The sequence below is a fragment of the Uloborus diversus genome, chromosome 6 (genome assembly GCF_026930045.1).
Source record: "Uloborus diversus isolate 005 chromosome 6, Udiv.v.3.1, whole genome shotgun sequence".
Classification (NCBI taxonomy): domain Eukaryota; kingdom Metazoa; phylum Arthropoda; class Arachnida; order Araneae; family Uloboridae; genus Uloborus; species Uloborus diversus.
In genome coordinates, this window is record NC_072736.1 from 92,494,200 (window position 1) to 92,513,873 (window position 19,674).

Below are 19,674 nucleotides of genomic sequence, written 5' to 3' on the forward strand. Positions count from 1 at the left end.
AAGTTACTAATTTCTTCAACAAAGTTGTAAAAAAAAGTGAACAAATTGTTCTAAAGTTTTTATTTTCATATCATTCGAAAGAGGGACTTGTTAATTATAATCGAATCAACATACCTCCTACAAAAGCATCACCAGCTCCATTGGTATCGACTATTTCTTCCTGCGTTAAATTGACGACAGGATAGTGCATTATTCCGTTTTCTGTAAAAAGTTGGAAATATCCATAAAAATCTATCATTAATATGAAAACAACAATAATAATGACATTTTCAAACGACTGGTCTGATGTTAATAAGTTCTCCCTTAGGATTTCGAATTTGGGCAATCATCTCCTTTCTGCTCTGGCAATCATCTCAAATCCTGGTTTCTTCCAGTTTACCATTCTATTTTACTAGTTGTAATTACCTTTAGTTAGCTTAAATTTTCTGAAATTGCATGATGTTAAATTTCAGAGAATATTTCTAGATAGAAAGTCGCCCATCAACAAGGTATGAGGGATGAAAATTGCTTCTATACATTTGAACGAAGCCATTGCCTGTCTGATGATACTTTGATGGTTGAAATTGTGACCCTAACTCCAGTGAATTAACCCTAAACTCCAGTAGGTAGCGTTCATTGTTGACTATTTTTTCGTTTCTTCATTCCCCTAAATTGACACAGTCTTACCAATGAAACAATTAAGTGACCAGATCGAGTTCAGCCTTGTCACGATAAAGTCTTTCCCTGCATGTTAAACATTACCAATACATATGAAGGGATTGGGGCAGGAACGTGATAAGCCACACTTTTGAAATTGAACATTTTTTGTTATAAATGTTACTTTGATAACTGAAATAAACATGACAATGGATTATGTCACTGTCAGAAAAACCCATCTGGTTTTAATATTGCAGAATATAGAATGTATAACAATCTATAAAAAATACTTGTAGAATATTTCAAAAGTTGGAAATTGGCCTACCAGAAAAAAAACTGATGTGGCATATCACATTCTTGCCCCGAGCCCTTCACATTATCAAATTATCATGTCGTGGAGCAAGTTTCATTGTTGAAACTCTTGGGATACTTGATCATCGGCTATTATTTATATGAGGGTGTTAGATCATGTTTTAAATTTTAAACTTAATTTTTATATGTCTGAAGTTGTTACATAAATTTGTTTACATTTCCAAGCATATGTAGACTTTTTTTTTATGTCAGTCAGTCTAGGATGACTTGCATTGCACTCCCAGATCTATAAATTTTGGGCCCCTTGACACAAAATCTGTAGGGCCTCTCCCCAGAGGCCAGCAATGTAAATTTGCAACGTTAATAAGTCTTAGGTTTTTTTTTCTTTTCAGTTTCATGAACCCTTTAAGGTCGCCCCCCCCCACACACACTGCGGGGTCTGCGGGTATGCAGATTCGAGCCTGATGTCTCGGTTTTTTCAGATTATGTTTTTAGATTAAAGACAACGTTTCTAGGTTTTTTACATTATACTTGCAGCAGTAGGAAGAAGTTTTTGATTTCTAGACTATGTTTAGCTGTTGGAAAATATTTCTGTGTTTCATATTATAGCATTCTAAAACGTTAGATAATGCTTTCTGTTCTTGGAAAAAGTGTCCTGAAGGAAACCCAAGATAAATTACGAATAAATATTGAAAATGTCTGTGTCTAATTAATAAAAACAGAAGAACCGTATTCTGAAATTAATCAGCACAACTAATAAGATAAAATGAAATAAATTAGCGATCCACCTAAACATGTATTAATAAGATAAAGTGTTTGTGTTTGCAACGCTGTGCACAGAAATTTTGGAGTCCGTCACAAATGATTTTTTTGGGGCCTTCTTCTATTCCCTACACACATATTTCACCTCTTTGTCAATTTGAATTATTCGCCCGTCTTTTTTGCTGGAATAGATTAGGCTTCGAATAGTTATATGAAAATTATAGAAACTTGTTCAAACCATGCAAAGTTTTAAAAATTGTTGCTTTTGTGGAAACATGTTAGAGATGTTACCCCAGGAATAGAATTCCAAGTTTTCAATGTCAGCCATTTGGTTTACGAGGTTTTAGTTTCATAATTAGGGGGTAAATCGAAACAAATGCATACATACGCTATTGTGTAAACAAATAAAACGATTCATTAAAAAAATTTTAAGGGTTAGTGTTATGAAAATGAAAGTAATGTGATTTTAAAGTTAATAATTCTAAAAATATGTCAATTTAAACTTAAAAAAAAGAGTAGCAAAAACACAAATTACATTTAAATTAATGCTTCTTCAATTTTCCGAGGCGGGGAAAAATTCGATATTTCCGCCCAACTCTAAATTAATTTTTAATTAAGAAAAAAGGGGGAAAGAAATAGAGTGAATTTATAGCATATTTAGTTTATTTCTCAAAAAAATTCTTTTCGTATAATGTTGCTAGGAAAGACAGATACCAAAGATTATGAGTCCTAAAAATACAATTTCAGACTCTGCCTTTAGTCTCAAGAAAGATCGGCGGATCTACTCTGAAATTTTTTCGAAATTGAAGTCTGTAAACGTAATTTTACTCAATCTCTTTTAGTGTTAAGGAGAAGATAGTAGAGAGAGATGACGTGTATAGGGTGCGGAGGCATGGTTCTAAATTTACTTCAAAAATCGCCATTTTTGGTAACGTGAGGAAGAGTGAGAAAGTTAGTGTTCTGTCTCGAATTTTTTTCCAAAGTCGAAGTATAATTTAGACTATCTCTGAGTACATTGGGGACTGGTTCTCATTAACCACACTTGGTTTTAAAACAAAATCTACCTTCCTGTTTTTCAGCAAAAATCTCGCAACTTCTTTATGGCTGAAAACAAAAAAAGGGAGCTCCCTTGTATCATGGGAAATAAAATTTGATATCCTTACCACCATTTGTTAATGAGAAATGGCATTTTGTGTTTGGGTAACGGAGGTGAAAATTTATTGTGGGACGTTATTCCTTATCCTACTAAAACGAACTAAACACACTATCAAAAAATTAAATATCCTTAAGCAATTAGTATTTGGGGCACTTGTGAAAGAAATAATTAATGAATAAAGAAATATATATTTTTAATTAAACAAGTTATTAAACATCATAAATAGTCACACCAGAGGTGTGTGACATGCCATGCAGATGAGAATTCACCTGTTGTGAACCAAAAATATATTAAAATAAAAATTATTTTTAAAAAATTGTTGGGAGGTTTAAACAGATATATTTTTGATGAAATTAAAAAACATTATTAAATGAATTGTTCCTTAAAGTTTCTTACTGTAAAAAGCGTGTGACAGAAAAGTTACACTTTTTGAAGAATGACCCATATATAAATAGTAATATATTTATACAAGCGGCCCGTCCCGACATTGTTCGGGTTAAACTATCTATTTCAAATAAATATTACGCAGGTAGTTTTTAATTTAAAATTAAATAGTCAGCAGCATTTTTTGTTTCGCTTTTATGAAGTTTGAAGAAGAACCGAGTTATTCACATGCTGCTTAACAGGTTGTCAGGACCTTTGACTGTCGAAAGACTTTGGAAAAATGTTGGACCATAAAAATGTGAATTAATTCTTAAGTAACTAAATTCCAATTGACTCTTGCTTGTATCCATTTTCTTCGGAAAACTTGCTTTTTTCACATGCCCCTACTATTTCTTTTATTTTGGCAATTTCTTTCTGATAGGATATTTGTGAGCTATATTATTTCATTATATTGTTTTTAAATGCTTAAATATGGTCATCATGAAGAATAGTTCTCTAAACAATTTTTTTTTTAAATCTTCTTTGTCAAATTCTTGCCTGTCGAATGTTCTTTGTTATTGTTTTAACTCTTAACTTTGATTGTACGGTAGTTATTTGCAATTACTCTTTGAGTTGAGAATTTTCTTAACCAAATGTACTTAAGTGAATCCTTTAGCAAATGTTTTTTTATTTCGGTTTTAGTATGAATAAAAAGCTTTAAAGGATACCCCAAAATGCATGCAAAATTACAACTTTTAGAAACACTTAATATCGTCAATCTGAACTACTTGAATTCAGAAACTAATTTGCCCAAAGCCAATCTCAGTGACAATTCGTTTGAATAAATTTTGAAGCGTAATGTCCAAGCCTAAAGGAGTGTAATATATCTTAATATCTGCAGCCTCAAATACATGTAAAGAATTTGGCGGTTTTTATGCTGATATCGTGAACTTCATTTCTTCCACGCGTTTCGTCCCTCAGCAAGAGAACTTAGGACCAAGGGAAGCGAAAAATCTTCTATTCCCCCCTTTGGACTATTTTTCGTTGTAGAAGCGGTTGGTTTTTACGTTTATAAGAATAAAACGGTACGAAACATAAAGCATGGTGGCAAAGACAAACTATTATATATGCACCTTTCATATACAGTGAAAGAATTTTTCAAACAGTTGCAATGGTTCCGGAGATTACCTCGAACATACACCCCTGTTTGTGAAAATTGCAACACCACGAAGGACTTACGTGAGTAAGTTGAAAATTTCAGGAAATGTAAAGCAAGGCATGATATGCAAACGATTAGAATTGCAGACCGGTAGCGTATGCGTATGCTGAGCAGCGCCCTCTGAACGGCGGATCGAACGGAATATAAACAGACGGCTGTAGCGATGCGTGTATGATTATCGGTGGTTATATGCTAGAGTAAACGTTAACTGAATCTTTACCTATGCCTCTTCGACTAAAGAAAGCGAAATTTGAGCAAATTTCGGAGTTTGAACGGTGCAGAATCGTCGACCTTCGTGAAGATTGTCTTATCGTGCAGTAGCCGCTCGTTTGCAGCGTAACAGCAGCACAATCATGCGTGTTTGGAAGCGGTGAACGGACGAGGGTCGGACAGCTCGGAAATCCGGGAGTGGACCCCGAAATGTGACGTCAGCTCGCGATGACTGACACCTGGTGCGTATGGTGCTGACGGACCGCACAGCTTCTTCTGGACGATTGGCAGCACAGTGGTCAACAGCTACAGCTGTTTCATTGTGTGCTTTATCAATTCGGAGACGTGTGCTGCAGCGTGGACAACGCGCAAGGATTCCTTTATACAGGATTCCTCTCACGCAAAACCATCGCTGCCTGCGGCTACAATGGGGCAATGTGCATAGGAGCTGGCGTGCTGATTGACAACAGGTCGTCTTTTCTGATGGATCCCGCTTCAATTTGTAGAACCATGATGGCCGAATTCGTGTCAGGCGCTATGCCGGTGAACGGCACATTCCGGAGTGCATTATCTAACTCCACAGTTTACGAACACCTGGAGTTATGGTCTGCGGTGCCATAGCATGTCATGGACGATCCCAATTGCTACAAATTGTGGGCAATTTGAACAGTACCCGATACATAAACGAAGTTTTGCAGCCCCAATCTTTTCCTTTCCTGCAAGCATTGCCAGGGGCTGTATTCCAGCAGGATAATGCCCGTCCACATGTCGCCAGGACTGCCAAATCCTGCCTTGATTCGCAGCAGGTACAGCTTCTTCCTTGGCCTGCATATTCCCCGGATATGTCACCGATTGAACATGTGTGGGATTTCTTTGGGCGGCGTCTCGCTCGTGATCTTCGTCCTGTTGCTTCAACAGACGAACTTTGGTTGCGCATACGAACAATATGGAATACTCCTCCGCAGGCAGATATTCAAACTTTGTTTCACTCCATGCCGAGTCGTGTAGCAGCTCTTATTGCGGCGCGTGGTGGCCACACAAAATACTAATTTCTATCTCTTTTTATTGTTTGTTTGGTTTGAAAACACAATCATTTATTTGTACTATTACCACTCAACTGTGTATTAAATTTTTTTTCAACTATGATGCTTCCTTCATGGTGTTGCAATTTTCACAAACAGGAGTTTATAAACATACAAATATTCACTCTCTCTCTCTTTATAATATTAGTATAGATATAAAGCTTATCTTAAAAAAAAAATGTCCTTACCTGTCGCACAAATCACTGGGCCTCTGCCTTGTGTTACTATTACTATTCTACTCCTCGATTTGTTTTCTTTAGGAAAATTTTTAATGCGTAAGGCTATATCTTCAATGTCATCTGTCTAAAAATAAAAATATGAAAAAATTAAAATACTTTTTTAAAATAAACTAGTTAAATATGTTTAAAAGATACTGAAATAATAGAATTTTTTAAAAAATATGAAGCACTTTTCATAATGCACTCAAAAGGACAAAATAACTTTTCTGGGTCAGAAAGGACAATATTTAAGTATTCCTGTTTTAGAGCAATCACGATTGCTAACTGTTTTCACTTGACCATCCCTGGCATTGTGGTGCCTTTTTCAACGCCACCATCCTCTGCAGGCGCGGGTCCTCCGGCCCTTAGCAATCCGCTTCTCCTGGTCGGTGGCGTCCTACACACACGCACGCTGGCACGCTCATACACGTACACACATCGTACACAGTCACACTCACACATACGTGCCTTCACACACATACATACACCACTGATGCCATCTTTAAGGTTACTAATTTTGTGAAAGAAAGTTTAACTAACAATTTACAGGTTCTTGGTATTGCTTTGGACGTCAAGGGGGCGTTTGATGCTGCTTGGTGGCCCGCTATTTTGAATCAACTTAGAGAGTTTAACTGCCCCAAAAATTTGTATCTTCTTACAGAAAGTTATTTTTCAGATCGTTCAGCTTGCCTTCGCACCTTAACAAGTTGTATAAGAAAAATTGTCACTATGGGCTGCCCTCAAGGCTCTTGTGGTCAGGGCCTGATTAACGCACGGTCCGGCGGGTCCGCGGACCTGGGCACCACAAATTTAGGGGCACTAAAATAGCCTAAATTAACTTCCTTCCTTTTTTTTCTGTTAAAGTGAACGTTCCTTTTCAGCTTTTAAAAGAATCAAAAATTGTTTGAGAAGCTGCGTTTCTCAGGATAATTTACAGGCGTTTTTCTTATTGACCATTGAAAATTCTGTGACATCAAAATTAGATTTCGATGATGTGATCGACACATTTGCCTCTGTTAAAGCCAAAGTCTTTTTAAAGCTTAATATCAGAATTATTATTATTATTATTTTTTTTTTTTTGCTATTTTTGCAGTTTTAAAATGTTTTTTAATACATTTTCACCTTAAGCTAAGGCAATTTTAACTATGATTAGTATGGTGACTATCAAGTGTTTGGTATTCAAATCCCAGGTTTTTTGTAGTAATGTTTAGGTTTCTAGTGTATTAGGTTTCTAGTACAAAACATTGACTTTGAAATTGTGCTGATTTTCTCATGGGGGGGGGGGGGGGGGTACCAATTTTTACTCAGGACCTGGGCACCAATTTGTCTTGATCGGGCCCTGCTTGTGGTGGTCCGGGTTACTGGACAATTTTCTATGATTCGTTGCTTAGATTGGACTTTCCAAAGTGTGCTGAAGTTGTGGCATTTGCAGATGACCTTTTCTTGTTGATTAGTGCCAAGACAGAAACAGAACTGGAGGCCAGGGACGTGGCGAGAGGGGGGTGAGTGGGGTGCGACACCCCCCCCCCAGATTTTTTCGACAGTCGGCATTTTGGACAAATCAGTCGGCAAATGTTGCAATTGTATATGAGCAGATAATATTTTTTTCTGCATATCGACTTTTGAGGGGAAAAATATACCGAGTTATAAAAGGAACATGAAATGTAACACTTGGCATTATATAACGATTTTGCTCGAGTCGGCATTTGTGTAAAATAGGAAGAGCAGCAGAATTTAAAGAGGAAGGTAATGTTTACAGCACGGGGCAGCACTGGACTAACTATTGTCTTTTTTACTGAACTCAGAATGAGACACGAAAAAGGGCCTTGAGGGTAAGCCCTGCTTGAGGGGGTCGGGCATCCGATCATTGTCTAAGAAGACGAAACCGCATAATAAGGTGTGTATTGGCGTAGCCTACTAGGATGCAACGCTGTTTTAGGCAATGGCATTGGGCTTCGAAACAGATGATTCCTCGAATGAATGTGCAGATACAGATCTTTTTACTTGAGGGGTTGAGGGCTTTTATTATGGCCCTTTTTTGAGGCTGACCTTCGTTTCTCCTTTGCAAATAGAAAATGGTGTACATGAGCAAGCATACTTTTTCCTTTTATTTCACTGACCGTGTTTTCTTTCGTTCTCCCCCCCCCCCCCCCCCCCGCCATCTTTCCTTCCAGTTTGTACGTAGTTGTTCCATAACGTTTTCAGCCAATTAGGTAATTTTAGAAAGCTTGTGATTTTTTTTTATCGAGAAAGAACTAACCATATAAAACATTCGATATACTACATCATGTTTTTCTTCCCAACTCTTGAAGTCTTGAGTTCTCGTCTTCAATCAATGAGGAAAACATTATTTGTGAGTATAATATGCTTTTAATGATTATTTATTTGTTAGAATTATTTAGCGTTCATTGTTTCAAATAATACAAGCTTGAAATAGCAATTTTGTACGATTTTTGTGTATTTATTAGTCAAAAGTTAAAATACGTAAGTCAAAAAAATATAGTCCTGAAAAGAGAGAGAGGAAGGTACTCCTTTTCATTCAAGTAATTACAGAGACGGAAAATTTGTTAATTCATTAGAAACTGTCTTTATAAAATTATCCTTCATAAATGCTTGTAACTTTGCTTTTTGATACTAAAATGAATATATTGCTGATGCAATTTTGATGAATCAGTACATAAACTAAAGAAAATTCATTTCATTTTTTTTTACTTTAACATTTGCATATTGTATCTGAACTAGCACTCATACAGCACTAATTGTTTTTATATACGAACTGTCGATTAAATCTAAACCTAATACAGGAGTTTACTAAGGTAATTGACAATATTAAAATCATCAGCTTGAATAACTATTCAAAAAATAAGAATTGTCCCGTAAAGTCATGCTCTTACTTTTAATGAAAGGAAAAAAAAAGGGGGGGGGGATTTTTTTTAAAGAGTTCAGTAAATTTCCGCTTTAAATATTCATTATTGCTGTTGTTGTTGTTATCATGTATATTATTTCTCAAAGGTGTTTTTTGTTAGAACTTAGAACACATTAACTCCCTCAATACTTTATTAACTTCATAAGTAAGGCACCGTTTTAAAGGTTTGTTCACCACTTTCGACGAAAAATAAAGAAGCAATTAACACAGTTTCGTTGTTGGTTTGAAAAACCTGACACATTTTGTCTTTTATTACGCATTGCTTCAATGCATATCATCCTGAAATGGAGAACCAATAGCTCAGTTGGTTAGAGCGTCGTGCGAAAAATGCGAAGATAGTGAATTCGAATCTTTATGGGTGGAAAAATATCGTTTTAAAAACTTATTTTCTTCAGCCGAATTCTATATTCATTTTTATTGATTCTAATCACTAATTGAAAATTTAGGTTTTTTGCAAAGAAATTTCAAATTAGGTACTGATAAAAACTTGCGTTATGCACAAAAAAAAAAAGAAAAAAAAATCCATACAGTAATTCTAACCTTAACTTGGTGATATTTTGTAGAAAATTTAAAGCTTTTTGTCCTGGATATTTTTTTTTTCACGCAACGTTCATGATAGTTGAAAGAAAACTTTGAAATTGAACCACTTTAAGAAATTTTTACTATTTAGGTACAGATAAATTACTCTACATTACAGTAACATCAGAGTCACATACAGATTTTTTCCACTTGAAGTCCACCGTTAAAAAAAATCCTGAAATTTTACGGTAAAAGTTACTGGCATCCATGCTGCCATTAACTTTTACCGTAAAATCCTATTTTACTGTAAAATTTTACGGTAGAATGAACGAGAGTAAAAAATGCAACACGCGAGCAGCAGGTTCGATTTCGGGACCGTCGTATTGGCCGGCGACTTCGATGACCACCATACCAGTTGGGACTCATCGAGTCAGGGAAAATACGGTGTTATGTGCTTCGCACTGTAGGTTACGTGGTGTATCAATTGGCGATGCAGTCGTTAATTTTTTCGGTACAATTTTCTGTAAATTTTCTTCTGTAATGTAAACATCCCATTTTACAGTAATATTTACCACAAAAGTTTCCAGAATTTTAATATTGTACATGGAATGCATGCTCATGGAATTGCACACAAATCCTTTTCTTTATTTTTTAAATTAATTAATTTTTTTTTCGTGGAAAACGGTAGTCATCGTAATCCTGAAAAACTTGTCTGCATTTCTTATTTCTACTTGCGTAAACCGGTAGCAGAAGCAGCGTGACGTTACAACACGCAGTATTGTAACAATCTCGTCGCAGATATATGAGTAGGCCTGCAGACTTTTTCTGAATTAGAAAAAGAAAAAATCCGCTTTTTGCAAAATTTTCTCAAATTTTAAGCAGAAAAATATAATGAAAAAGGCGCCTAAATCTTTGTAGGTATCCTCAGTTGCGTATAAGACGTCAAAAGCACTTGCTTCCTCAACTACCTGTGCCTCAGGTTTCTATATTATTTTGAACCTTTTTGGTCTTCGTTTCGTAATTTTTTAATTTAGCTTTTTATTTCAAGCATTCCTTTTAGCTTATTCAATCATTTTAAGTGTTACGACTAATCTCAGTAGCTGGTCTACGTTGCAGATTACTTATGGGTTTTTTTAATCTCCGTAGCAGACTACTGAAAAAAAATTCTGGTACCGCATTGCGTAATACTAATGCTTTTTTTAAATCTAAATTAATTGTTGTAATTTTGCAAGCTAGTCTTGTTATCCCGAAACAAGTGGAAAGGAATGTATTAAAATTCAAAAACCATTTCTAATACATTACCAAAATGAAAAAAAATTTATCCCTCATCCTTTATTTGCGATCGCCCTTTTGGAAGGTTAAAACAGAACTAGAAAAGTTTAAAACTTTAATCAATCGAAAAATAAGAACATAATCAGAAATAACCCAATATTTTTTAATTTTAGACAAGACAAAAAATTCTTAGGCGGGAAATATAAAAATACTGAACATTTTAAAAGGGTAAAATTAATATTATGGAAATTGGAACAAATTTTGGAATATATATATATATATATATATATATATATATATATATATATATATATATATATATATATATATATATATAAATATATATATATATATATATATATATATTAACAGTGCCGAATTTGCCTATAAGATAAGCAAGGTATAAGCTAAGCTTAGGGTCCCCAAACTACCAAAAAAATTGCATGATGAAAAGAATACTTAAAAAAATGATTTTAATTTCTAGTGCTTTAAAGTCTTAAAAGTAGCAGCAAACCTTGTATTTTAAAGTTTTAACAAATGGGAGGGGGGATGCCAAAATATGCCAAATTCACATCCTTACTGAATCCTGCAGCAAAAATGTACAAATCATGGTTCTCACTTTTCTGAAACATATTGATTGAGACAAATTTTCGTAACTCATATGCATCATATTTTTCTATTTATTTAATTCCGAATTCAGGATTTTGGAAGTTTTTTTTGTTGTTATTTGCTTTTATCGTTATTCTACTGCATTCAGTTTACCAGTTTAGCACGCAAAAAAATATATATATATAAATATATATATACAACGCCGAGGTGGACTGATCGGTGAAGCGCCAGACTCGTAACTGGAGAGTTCCGAGTTCAATGCCAGCCGGTCGGAGATTCTCCGTGTTCACTGATGATATTTGGGGCACGTTAAATATATCGCAGTCATAAAAGTCCTCCACATGAGTCAATACTTAAGAGTCAATACCTCTGGGGATGCTGAACCAGGAATTATTCGTCTTCAGGTTTGGTTCTAAATTTCGAATTGTGTATAGACATTGCTTCCATCTATCGTTTGCTGTCTGAGCTTATTCAGACTTCCACCTAAATGGTTCTCGTTAAAACGGAAGCCGTCCCTCACTGCCTTAAATCGACTAGCACTTGCTACTCGAGCTCGGTGGTCCGAGTGGCATTAGCATTAGTAACAACAAAATTATTGCTCTACCTCTTTTCTTTTTCATTCTCTGCCCTACTTGTAATAGAAAAAAAAATTTTTTTGAAAAGAGAAATCGATACTTTTTAAACTTAAAATGGGTGATTCTTACAAAGTTAAAACAATTCTATAAAGCTATACAATCAAATATTAAAATGTAAGAGACTGAAAGGTACAAATTTAGTGTTTTCAATAATTTTAATTGTTCTCGACTTTTTGAAAATAATTAATTGAGTCTCTAAAACTTCTTGGAAAGTGCTGCAGTTTTGTTTCTTATCAAGTGACTATGAATTGCCCTAATTGCGAATTATCAGGATATTACGTTCTTGTTGCATGTTCTCTAAATCTGTACACCATTTCTTTTAAAGTATTTAACACATTTTTTACTATTGATCTTATTATACTTAATTCAACGTTGTGTTTGTCGGTGGTTTGGTGGGATGCTCAAAAATTAACTATACCGAAAGCCGATCTGAGCATGTTACAGTGCATTATCTTTTCTTCTTCCTCGGTCTTCTTCTCTGTCGATTAATGTCAACGATTTGTAGTATCAAAAACAGTTTTTATTTTGAATTATCTTTCGTTGCTAAATAGTGAAAACTTTTAAAAAGCGTATTTTGCTTATTTTTTTCTGATATTTTTGTAGCCTCAAATACCCCTTATAAGGCCTCAAAATGTAGAATCTCCGGTGGAGGAACCACCGGACCCCCTAAAATTGGGGATATCCCTGCCTCATTCTCCTGATATCCTTCCTCTGACAACATCATTCGGGAAAAGACAGAAGGGGGGAAAAAAAAAAACACATGTACCAGTGGAAAGAAAAGCATTGATTGAGAGAAGAAAAACTTTAAAAATGCCTGCCTTTTCCACCTTTATAAAAAATTTCTAAACTACAAAAAGCACCTCCCATGCCTAAAACAGTTTTGGATGTGGGGTTAAGTCTGAATCCGGCCCTGTATATAAATATATATACACAGTCGACAAATCTCATCATTCGAGTCGGCAATTTCAGAATTCTGCACCCCCCCCCCCAAAGGTGAGGGGCTCGACACGTCCCTGCTGGAGGCGTATGGTAATATATGTGTATCAAAAGTTGTGGACTGGTCAAACAAAAACAAGGTTACATTTAATTCTGAAAAATCAAATATTATTATTTTCTCTAAGAAAAGAAGAATAAATAACATAAATATTTACATGGACGGCAACTTCTTAAAAAGTGTTAGCGAAATGCGTTACCTTGGTGTGATCATCGATAGAAAACTTCGCTGGAAAGCACATATCACTGACTTGTTTAAAAAAGTTAGTGTTGTTATGAATTCGCTATCAAGAATGGCTAGGGTAACCTGGGGTATTGGTTCAAAGGCTCTGAAAATCATATACGAAGGAGCAATAATACCTTTGATGACCTACGCATCGCCGGTTTGGGTCGATGCCTTGTCCTTCGATTACAACAAACGAAGGTTAAAGACGGCACAAAGATTAATTGCCTTGAGAATAATCAAGGGATTTCGTACAATTTCTTATGAGGCTTCTTGCGTGATCGCGGGCATTATACCAATTTGTTTGAGGATTCAGGAGAACACTGAAATTTACTATAGCATTAAACTGAATCCTCAGAAGGCAATTGAACCGGAACTCACCCCTGATCACTGGACTCACCCTGCTAAATTTAATACTCTCAACCAGGTTGTTAATGGGGAGCATTGCATTAATATTTTTACTGATGGTAGCAAAATAAATAACAGCACAGGTTGTGCTTTTGTGATCTACCATTGTAATACCGAAATTAAAAACAAGCAACTTAAATTACATTCTAATTGTTCTAATAATCAAGCTGAGGCTTTTGCTATCCTACAGGCTTTAAATTGGATTTCATCTTTTGATAATTCTTTATATAGGAATTTTAATATTATTACTGACAGTCAAATTCTAATTTTTAACCTCCATAATAAAAAATGCCATTCGGAGATAATTGAAAAAATTCGTCATGTTCTTTTAAGTTTATATGAGAAAAATTTTACTATAGACATTCAGTGGATCAGGGGTCATGCAGGAAATCGTGGAAATGAAAAAGCAGACGAGCTTACCAAGTTAGCGGCTCAATCAGAACTTCCAATTAGTTATAAAAAGGCTCCTAAGAGTTTCGTTTCAAGACAGATACACGAAAAAATTATCGACTTGTGGCAAAAAGACTGGCCTATTACTCAACATGGGAAAATAACTAAAAGATTTTTTCCATCTGTTCATGAGAGATTGGACCAAAATCTTAATCCCTCATTTATACTCACCCAAATTTTATCTGGACATTGCAGAACTAGAGAATATTTATTTAGATTCAATCACGCGACCTCCCCTCTGTGCTCTTGCGACCTGAATGAAGTTCAGACTGTTGATCATGTTTTATTCTTTTGTCCTCAGTATGACTTTCTTCGATATGAACTTTATAAACAAGTGATAACAAGTGGACTAACGTGGCCTCCAAAACTGAAAAATTTGCTTGCACCTGAGTACATTGTGCAATTCCTGGAATTTATTCACAGTATTCCTTTTCTTTGTCTTTGAATTTTGCAATCTGTTATTCATCTTTGTCTGTCGCTGTAAGGACACCTGATTTACGTTTTGTTTTCTATGCATCTTTAGCTGAATGTAATAGATTGTGGATGCATGTGGTATGACTCGCGTCATGGAGCATGCTGTAAATAAATTATTTAATTAAAAAAAAAACACATACATACACGCCAACTTGCATACACACAGGTCTACGCACACATACACAACAATACACACGTCACCGCCCAAGAGGAGGGGCAGGCTTGGGGAGGGGGGACAGGAGCCGTTTCTACAGGGGTACCCATCTAGTGGGAGGGTGGTCATGGCGCAGACTGCGGCATTGAAATTTTTAGGGGGTGTTTTGAGGGGTATTTTTCTTATTGGGGGGGGGTCTCCGCGATATATAGGTGGGTGCCTTAGGGGGCACCCATAGTTTCTAGCAACAATATCTCCAATGAATAGGGTCCTTTCGCAGCTCGTGATTGCGAAAAACATAATTTGAATTCAAAATTTCAGAATTTAAATTAATTTTTTTTATATCTAGCAAATGACTCCACAAACGAGGAAAAGTGCGGCTCAAGTCAGGTAGAAATTTTTTTTTATCATTATCGAACTTTCTGTCATAAATTTGTTTGTTGAAACATGCATATTTTTCTGGAAAAGTTTGGTTTGAAATGACTTGACACCTCTTTTTTTCATATAAATGTTTCATACTAAAAGGAAAGAAAAATCTCCATACGTGTCTGAAACTTTAAGCAGTTGGCACTAAAAGTTAATCTTTGTTCCCCTCTAGAATTTGTTTGCGTCCTAATTAAATTAGAACCATTTAAATGTTAAAGGTTCACGAAACTAATTTATATTCACAACATACAAATTACTCGTGATAAAGATCCTAATACGTGCCTTTACTCAGCTCCTTTTTCGATTATTGGCATAGATGAGGATAAAAATCCTCAATACTATGATACAATCAAAACAATGATAGTGGATAAATTTCATGCTTGCTACAAAGAAGCCTTGATTCAAAATATTTTATTATAATTACTATTAATACTTCTGTTATAAAGCAACAAAATTTGTAACAATGGGTTTTATATTTAAACATTTAATGGGGAAATTACATGAAATTTGCTGTTTTTCTATCCTAACCGAAATAATAATTAATTTTAGAATTGAATTTTTTAATTGAACCTTAAGATTAAGGCAATCATTTAGTGAAATCTCGAAGTTTCTAAGTGATCTAGTAGCTGATATATAAGCAAAAGCGCAGGCCTCAGATTTTTCCGTGACAATCAGGCCAAGTATAACAAAAGTGCTTTAAAAACTTTAATTTTAGCTGATCAAAACTTTGATTGCAAATTGCATAGTAACATGAACTCAAATCTTAATTAATTAAAACCTGAAATTGAAATTTATTAGACATGTTATAGTAATTGACATAATTCTAGTGGGAGCAGCAGAAATAAAAGGAAGCAGAATTTCTAAGCTTCAACTTCAGATCCTTTCCTTTTTTCTGAATAAATTGGGAGATAAAATTTTGGGCATTGCGTCCAAGCTGTGTCTCTGAGTGATTGGATATGAATAGATTCATTTTATGACTGTTGAAGGCTGTAAGTGCTATGGGATCTCATGGACGCAGGCCCACCACAGACACCCCATCACAATTTCTTTGACGTTATTTGTTTAAAATATAGAGACAAAGAAAGGAAAGATTTAAAAGAAAAATCTTCACAAAGAACAAAAAATCGGGCGACCTATTGTTTTCTCTGGGGGTCTTCCAACTTTTTGTGCATAATATTAATGCGCATATTATCGCTAAAAGTACTTAAAAAAATGCAAGTGTAGAAAGCTCGATCGTGTTTGTATTCAGGTGCAAAAACTTTTATTTGAGTGAAAAAAAAAAAAAAAAATCAACGCATATTTTTTGAATATTAAGTGCATATTTTTTAAATTTTTAGTGAATATTTGCATGATTATTTCTTGAATTTTAAGTACACATATTTTGTGTTTGCATGCATATTTTGATGACTTTATTATGCATATAATCCGGGCTCTACTTATAAATATTATAACAGCGAAGCAGGGAGTTGGTTGTTCTTCGATAACACAGTGCTAGCGGCGAAACACGTTTTACAGAGTACATTAGTTGATAAACGTACGATAATACAAGACGGACATGGAATTAATATATTGACGCGGTATACGTATAAGTTGAAAGTTTCTGACTCTATTTTTTGGTTCTGAGTGTCGTCTGAGCTTAGTGCGCTGTCTGAGCCGCTACTAGGTGAATTAGTGAGCGTTATAGAAGACACACAAAAACATGAAAATGATATTAACTTACTCCAAATAAATGTTCATCAGCAAATGCAAGAGCTTCCTAAAATCGAAAGAGGGAAAAAATGTTGTAAATAAACTAAATGTTTCAAAACTATATCAACAAAAGCATTGTTTAATAAATTCATTCGAAGTTTTAAAACTGCGCTGGATCTTTTTAAATGATAGATGTGATTCAAACTGTTGATTCAATAGATAATAGCTTCAATGAAACAACTTTCCCAAAGACTGAAGCCAAAGTCTCTTCACGAAAGAAAAAGAAAGGGGGAAAAAAAACCATCTGGTAAAATTGGGTGAAAAAACCGAACAAAAATTGATATATGTCGTTGATTTCGAGGAATAATTCATTTCGATTTGAACATGACGTAAGGACAAATGCTTCACGTTACTGTCGTTTAGAGGCCAAGACCATCACAGTAGTTGATATCAACTCTTTGTGTGTGTGGGGGGGGGGGAGGGGTCTATCTGATATGGGGTTCGATGTGCATCTAAGCTAACCAATCACTTATTTAATAAAAACATTGCAATTAATACCTGTTTCTGTTGGAACCTGTTTTTAGTTTTGAGTTCCATGATACGAGCAAAACAAATTTTTAATAATTGAACTATGATTGAACTTTGAACGAAAATAAAGATAACAAGATTTTATTACGTTGTATTTATCTTTTTAACTACGTCCCCAAGCTTGCATATGTCTGAATTCGTCTTCAGTCACGTTAATTTTATTTTAAGAAAGCGGAAGAATAAATTGAATGTAGAAAACTGACAAATTTCGAAATTAGTGCAGATCGTGAAAGAGTCGTAAAGCACCGATGTTCTTTTCATGGAATGAAGTAAAAACTTGATTTTGTCCAAAGTAAAAGAAACCTCATAAATAATTAAAAGTTTTTTTCTAACTTTTTTTTTGGGGGGGGGGGGGGGTGCTGATAAGAGAATCAGCAAACATTCGGGGTCAGTCATCAAAACGTTTGACGATCCCTGATTTAGAGAGACGAATGCCATTTAAGATCGGGAGGAGCAATTGTACATTTTCGGGTTTTGTAGTATTTCAGATACCCCCTCCATTCCAAACTAGCCCCCCTCCTGATTTTAAACTTGCCCCCTCCCCCGGATTTTAAGAAAGAATCCTGCGTTTACAGTTTTTTTTTTTTTAGAGCAATATTCCTTAGTAGGTACAACTTAAGTAGGAAGCAGTGTCTGACCACGTCTGCCATGAAATTGGCAAACGGCCAGTGAAGACGAGTCTATCTGAATGAGGGGGAAAGAAAAATTTTGAGCGCATTTTTTTTTTTTTTTAATTTTTTATTTCAATAAAACTCAGCTCAAATTAGAGACTGTAAAGGTGAATTGTCTTCCCTGCAAGCTAACGGATGCGTCCATTTCCGCTTGTGAGCTAGATGTTTGCTTCTCACTGCTTCATTTGGTACATTTTGCCGTATACTTTTTTTTTGATAATCTATTATGTTATAAATAAGATTACCATAGTTGTTTAACTAAAATATAATTTACCGCACAACAAAATTTAATTTACTGTTTTTGAAATTACGAAAGGTCGAAGGATATTAAAAGATTAAAATTGTAAGGTAAAAGGTTAGGAATGCAAATAAAAGACATATAGTATTTTGTTCTGTTTAAAATATCAGTAAAAACACAAGGGGAGGGAAATATGAAGTATCCATACCTGATTATTGCTGAATAATATGTCTACGAAAGGCAATGCTTTCAGCATCGGTTCTTTGTAAAAATGGCAGAGATAAGGCGCGCTCAGATTCATACAGAAATACTTGTCGTTTCTGCAAGCATGTTTTGCTATGTACATAACTGACTCTGGACTTACTGGCAGAAAGAAACCCTAAAATTTATGCAAAAGTGGAATCATGTACTGAATTTAAATACACTTACGAAAAAACAGTTTAAGTTTTTCATATGAAATGACAGAAGAAAAATCATGCTTACAGAAATGTAAAAAAATCTGGCATTGTTAATTAATTTCTGACTTTCGGGTTGAAGAAAAAAATCTACAGTGAAGTGTTTGCTTGCACATAAATGTGCACAAAGTGATCTGAAAGAAAAAAGTTAATTATTTACATAGATGCTCATTTACATATGCATTTTACTTGTTACAGCACAACTAGCAATGACCGAAATGGCATTGAAATTTTGAAATGAAATCAAAATAAAAAGAATTCATATTCCACGAGTAAGACATTGAGTTTAAGTCAATACTGATTACAATGGGCTCCGGTTAATTGAATCGATGGTTAATTGAATTAACCGCTTTATTGAACCAAATCGTCAAAAACAGAGCAAATCGACATTTTTTAACTAGCCGCTATACATTGAATTAGCCACTTTACTGAATTAAAACTGTTCAGAACAAAAGTGATTCATTTTAGCGGCAGCCACTGTATAAATAAACGATAGGCATTTATTTCAGTACTTCAAAAACAAGAGGTAAATAAGTGAATAAATCAAATACACGAACCCTTAAACATTTTAGTACCGTAAATTAAAATGAAACTCTAATAGCGTTGCATTATCCAAAGAAAAAACGAGCTGATGTGTGCATCACATGACTTCCTTTTACTCCAATTTAATGTCATTTCCCCATTATTCGCTATTTTAATGTGATTCAATATTTATTCTCTAAATATCACCAACAATGGCCAAATTGAAACCAAAAAAAAAAAAAAAACTCCGCCAAATTTGTCGCCAAGTTGGCGACAAAACTTGGCGACCAAAAGACTGGCGATATATCGCCAAGTGTCCGACAAATTATAACGCCACTTGAGTTTACATCGAAATTAACAATGATTTCCCCCCAAAAAGGTGCAAAAGACCCCCTTAGGAACATCCGAAAGCAACCAAAAGGGGAGGTGCACAACTAGACCCCACTACGAGTCTATGTACCAAA

General features: G+C 34.9%; 1 protein-coding gene across 1 annotated transcript in view; it reads right to left on the reverse strand.

Annotated features, from left to right (window-relative positions):
* Nucleotides 1-19,674, reverse strand: part of LOC129224866 (uncharacterized) — a 35,532-nt gene that overhangs the window by 968 nt on the left and 14,890 nt on the right. Inside the window, exons 6-10 of the mRNA XM_054859413.1 lie at nucleotides 18,717-18,822; nucleotides 18,442-18,612; nucleotides 16,768-16,803; nucleotides 5,929-6,043; nucleotides 115-201 (exon numbers count right to left, since the gene is read on the reverse strand). Coding sequence (XP_054715388.1) covers nucleotides 115-201; nucleotides 5,929-6,043; nucleotides 16,768-16,803; nucleotides 18,442-18,612; nucleotides 18,717-18,822 — 515 coding nt within the window. The remainder of the gene's footprint in view (nucleotides 1-114; nucleotides 202-5,928; nucleotides 6,044-16,767; nucleotides 16,804-18,441; nucleotides 18,613-18,716; nucleotides 18,823-19,674) is intronic.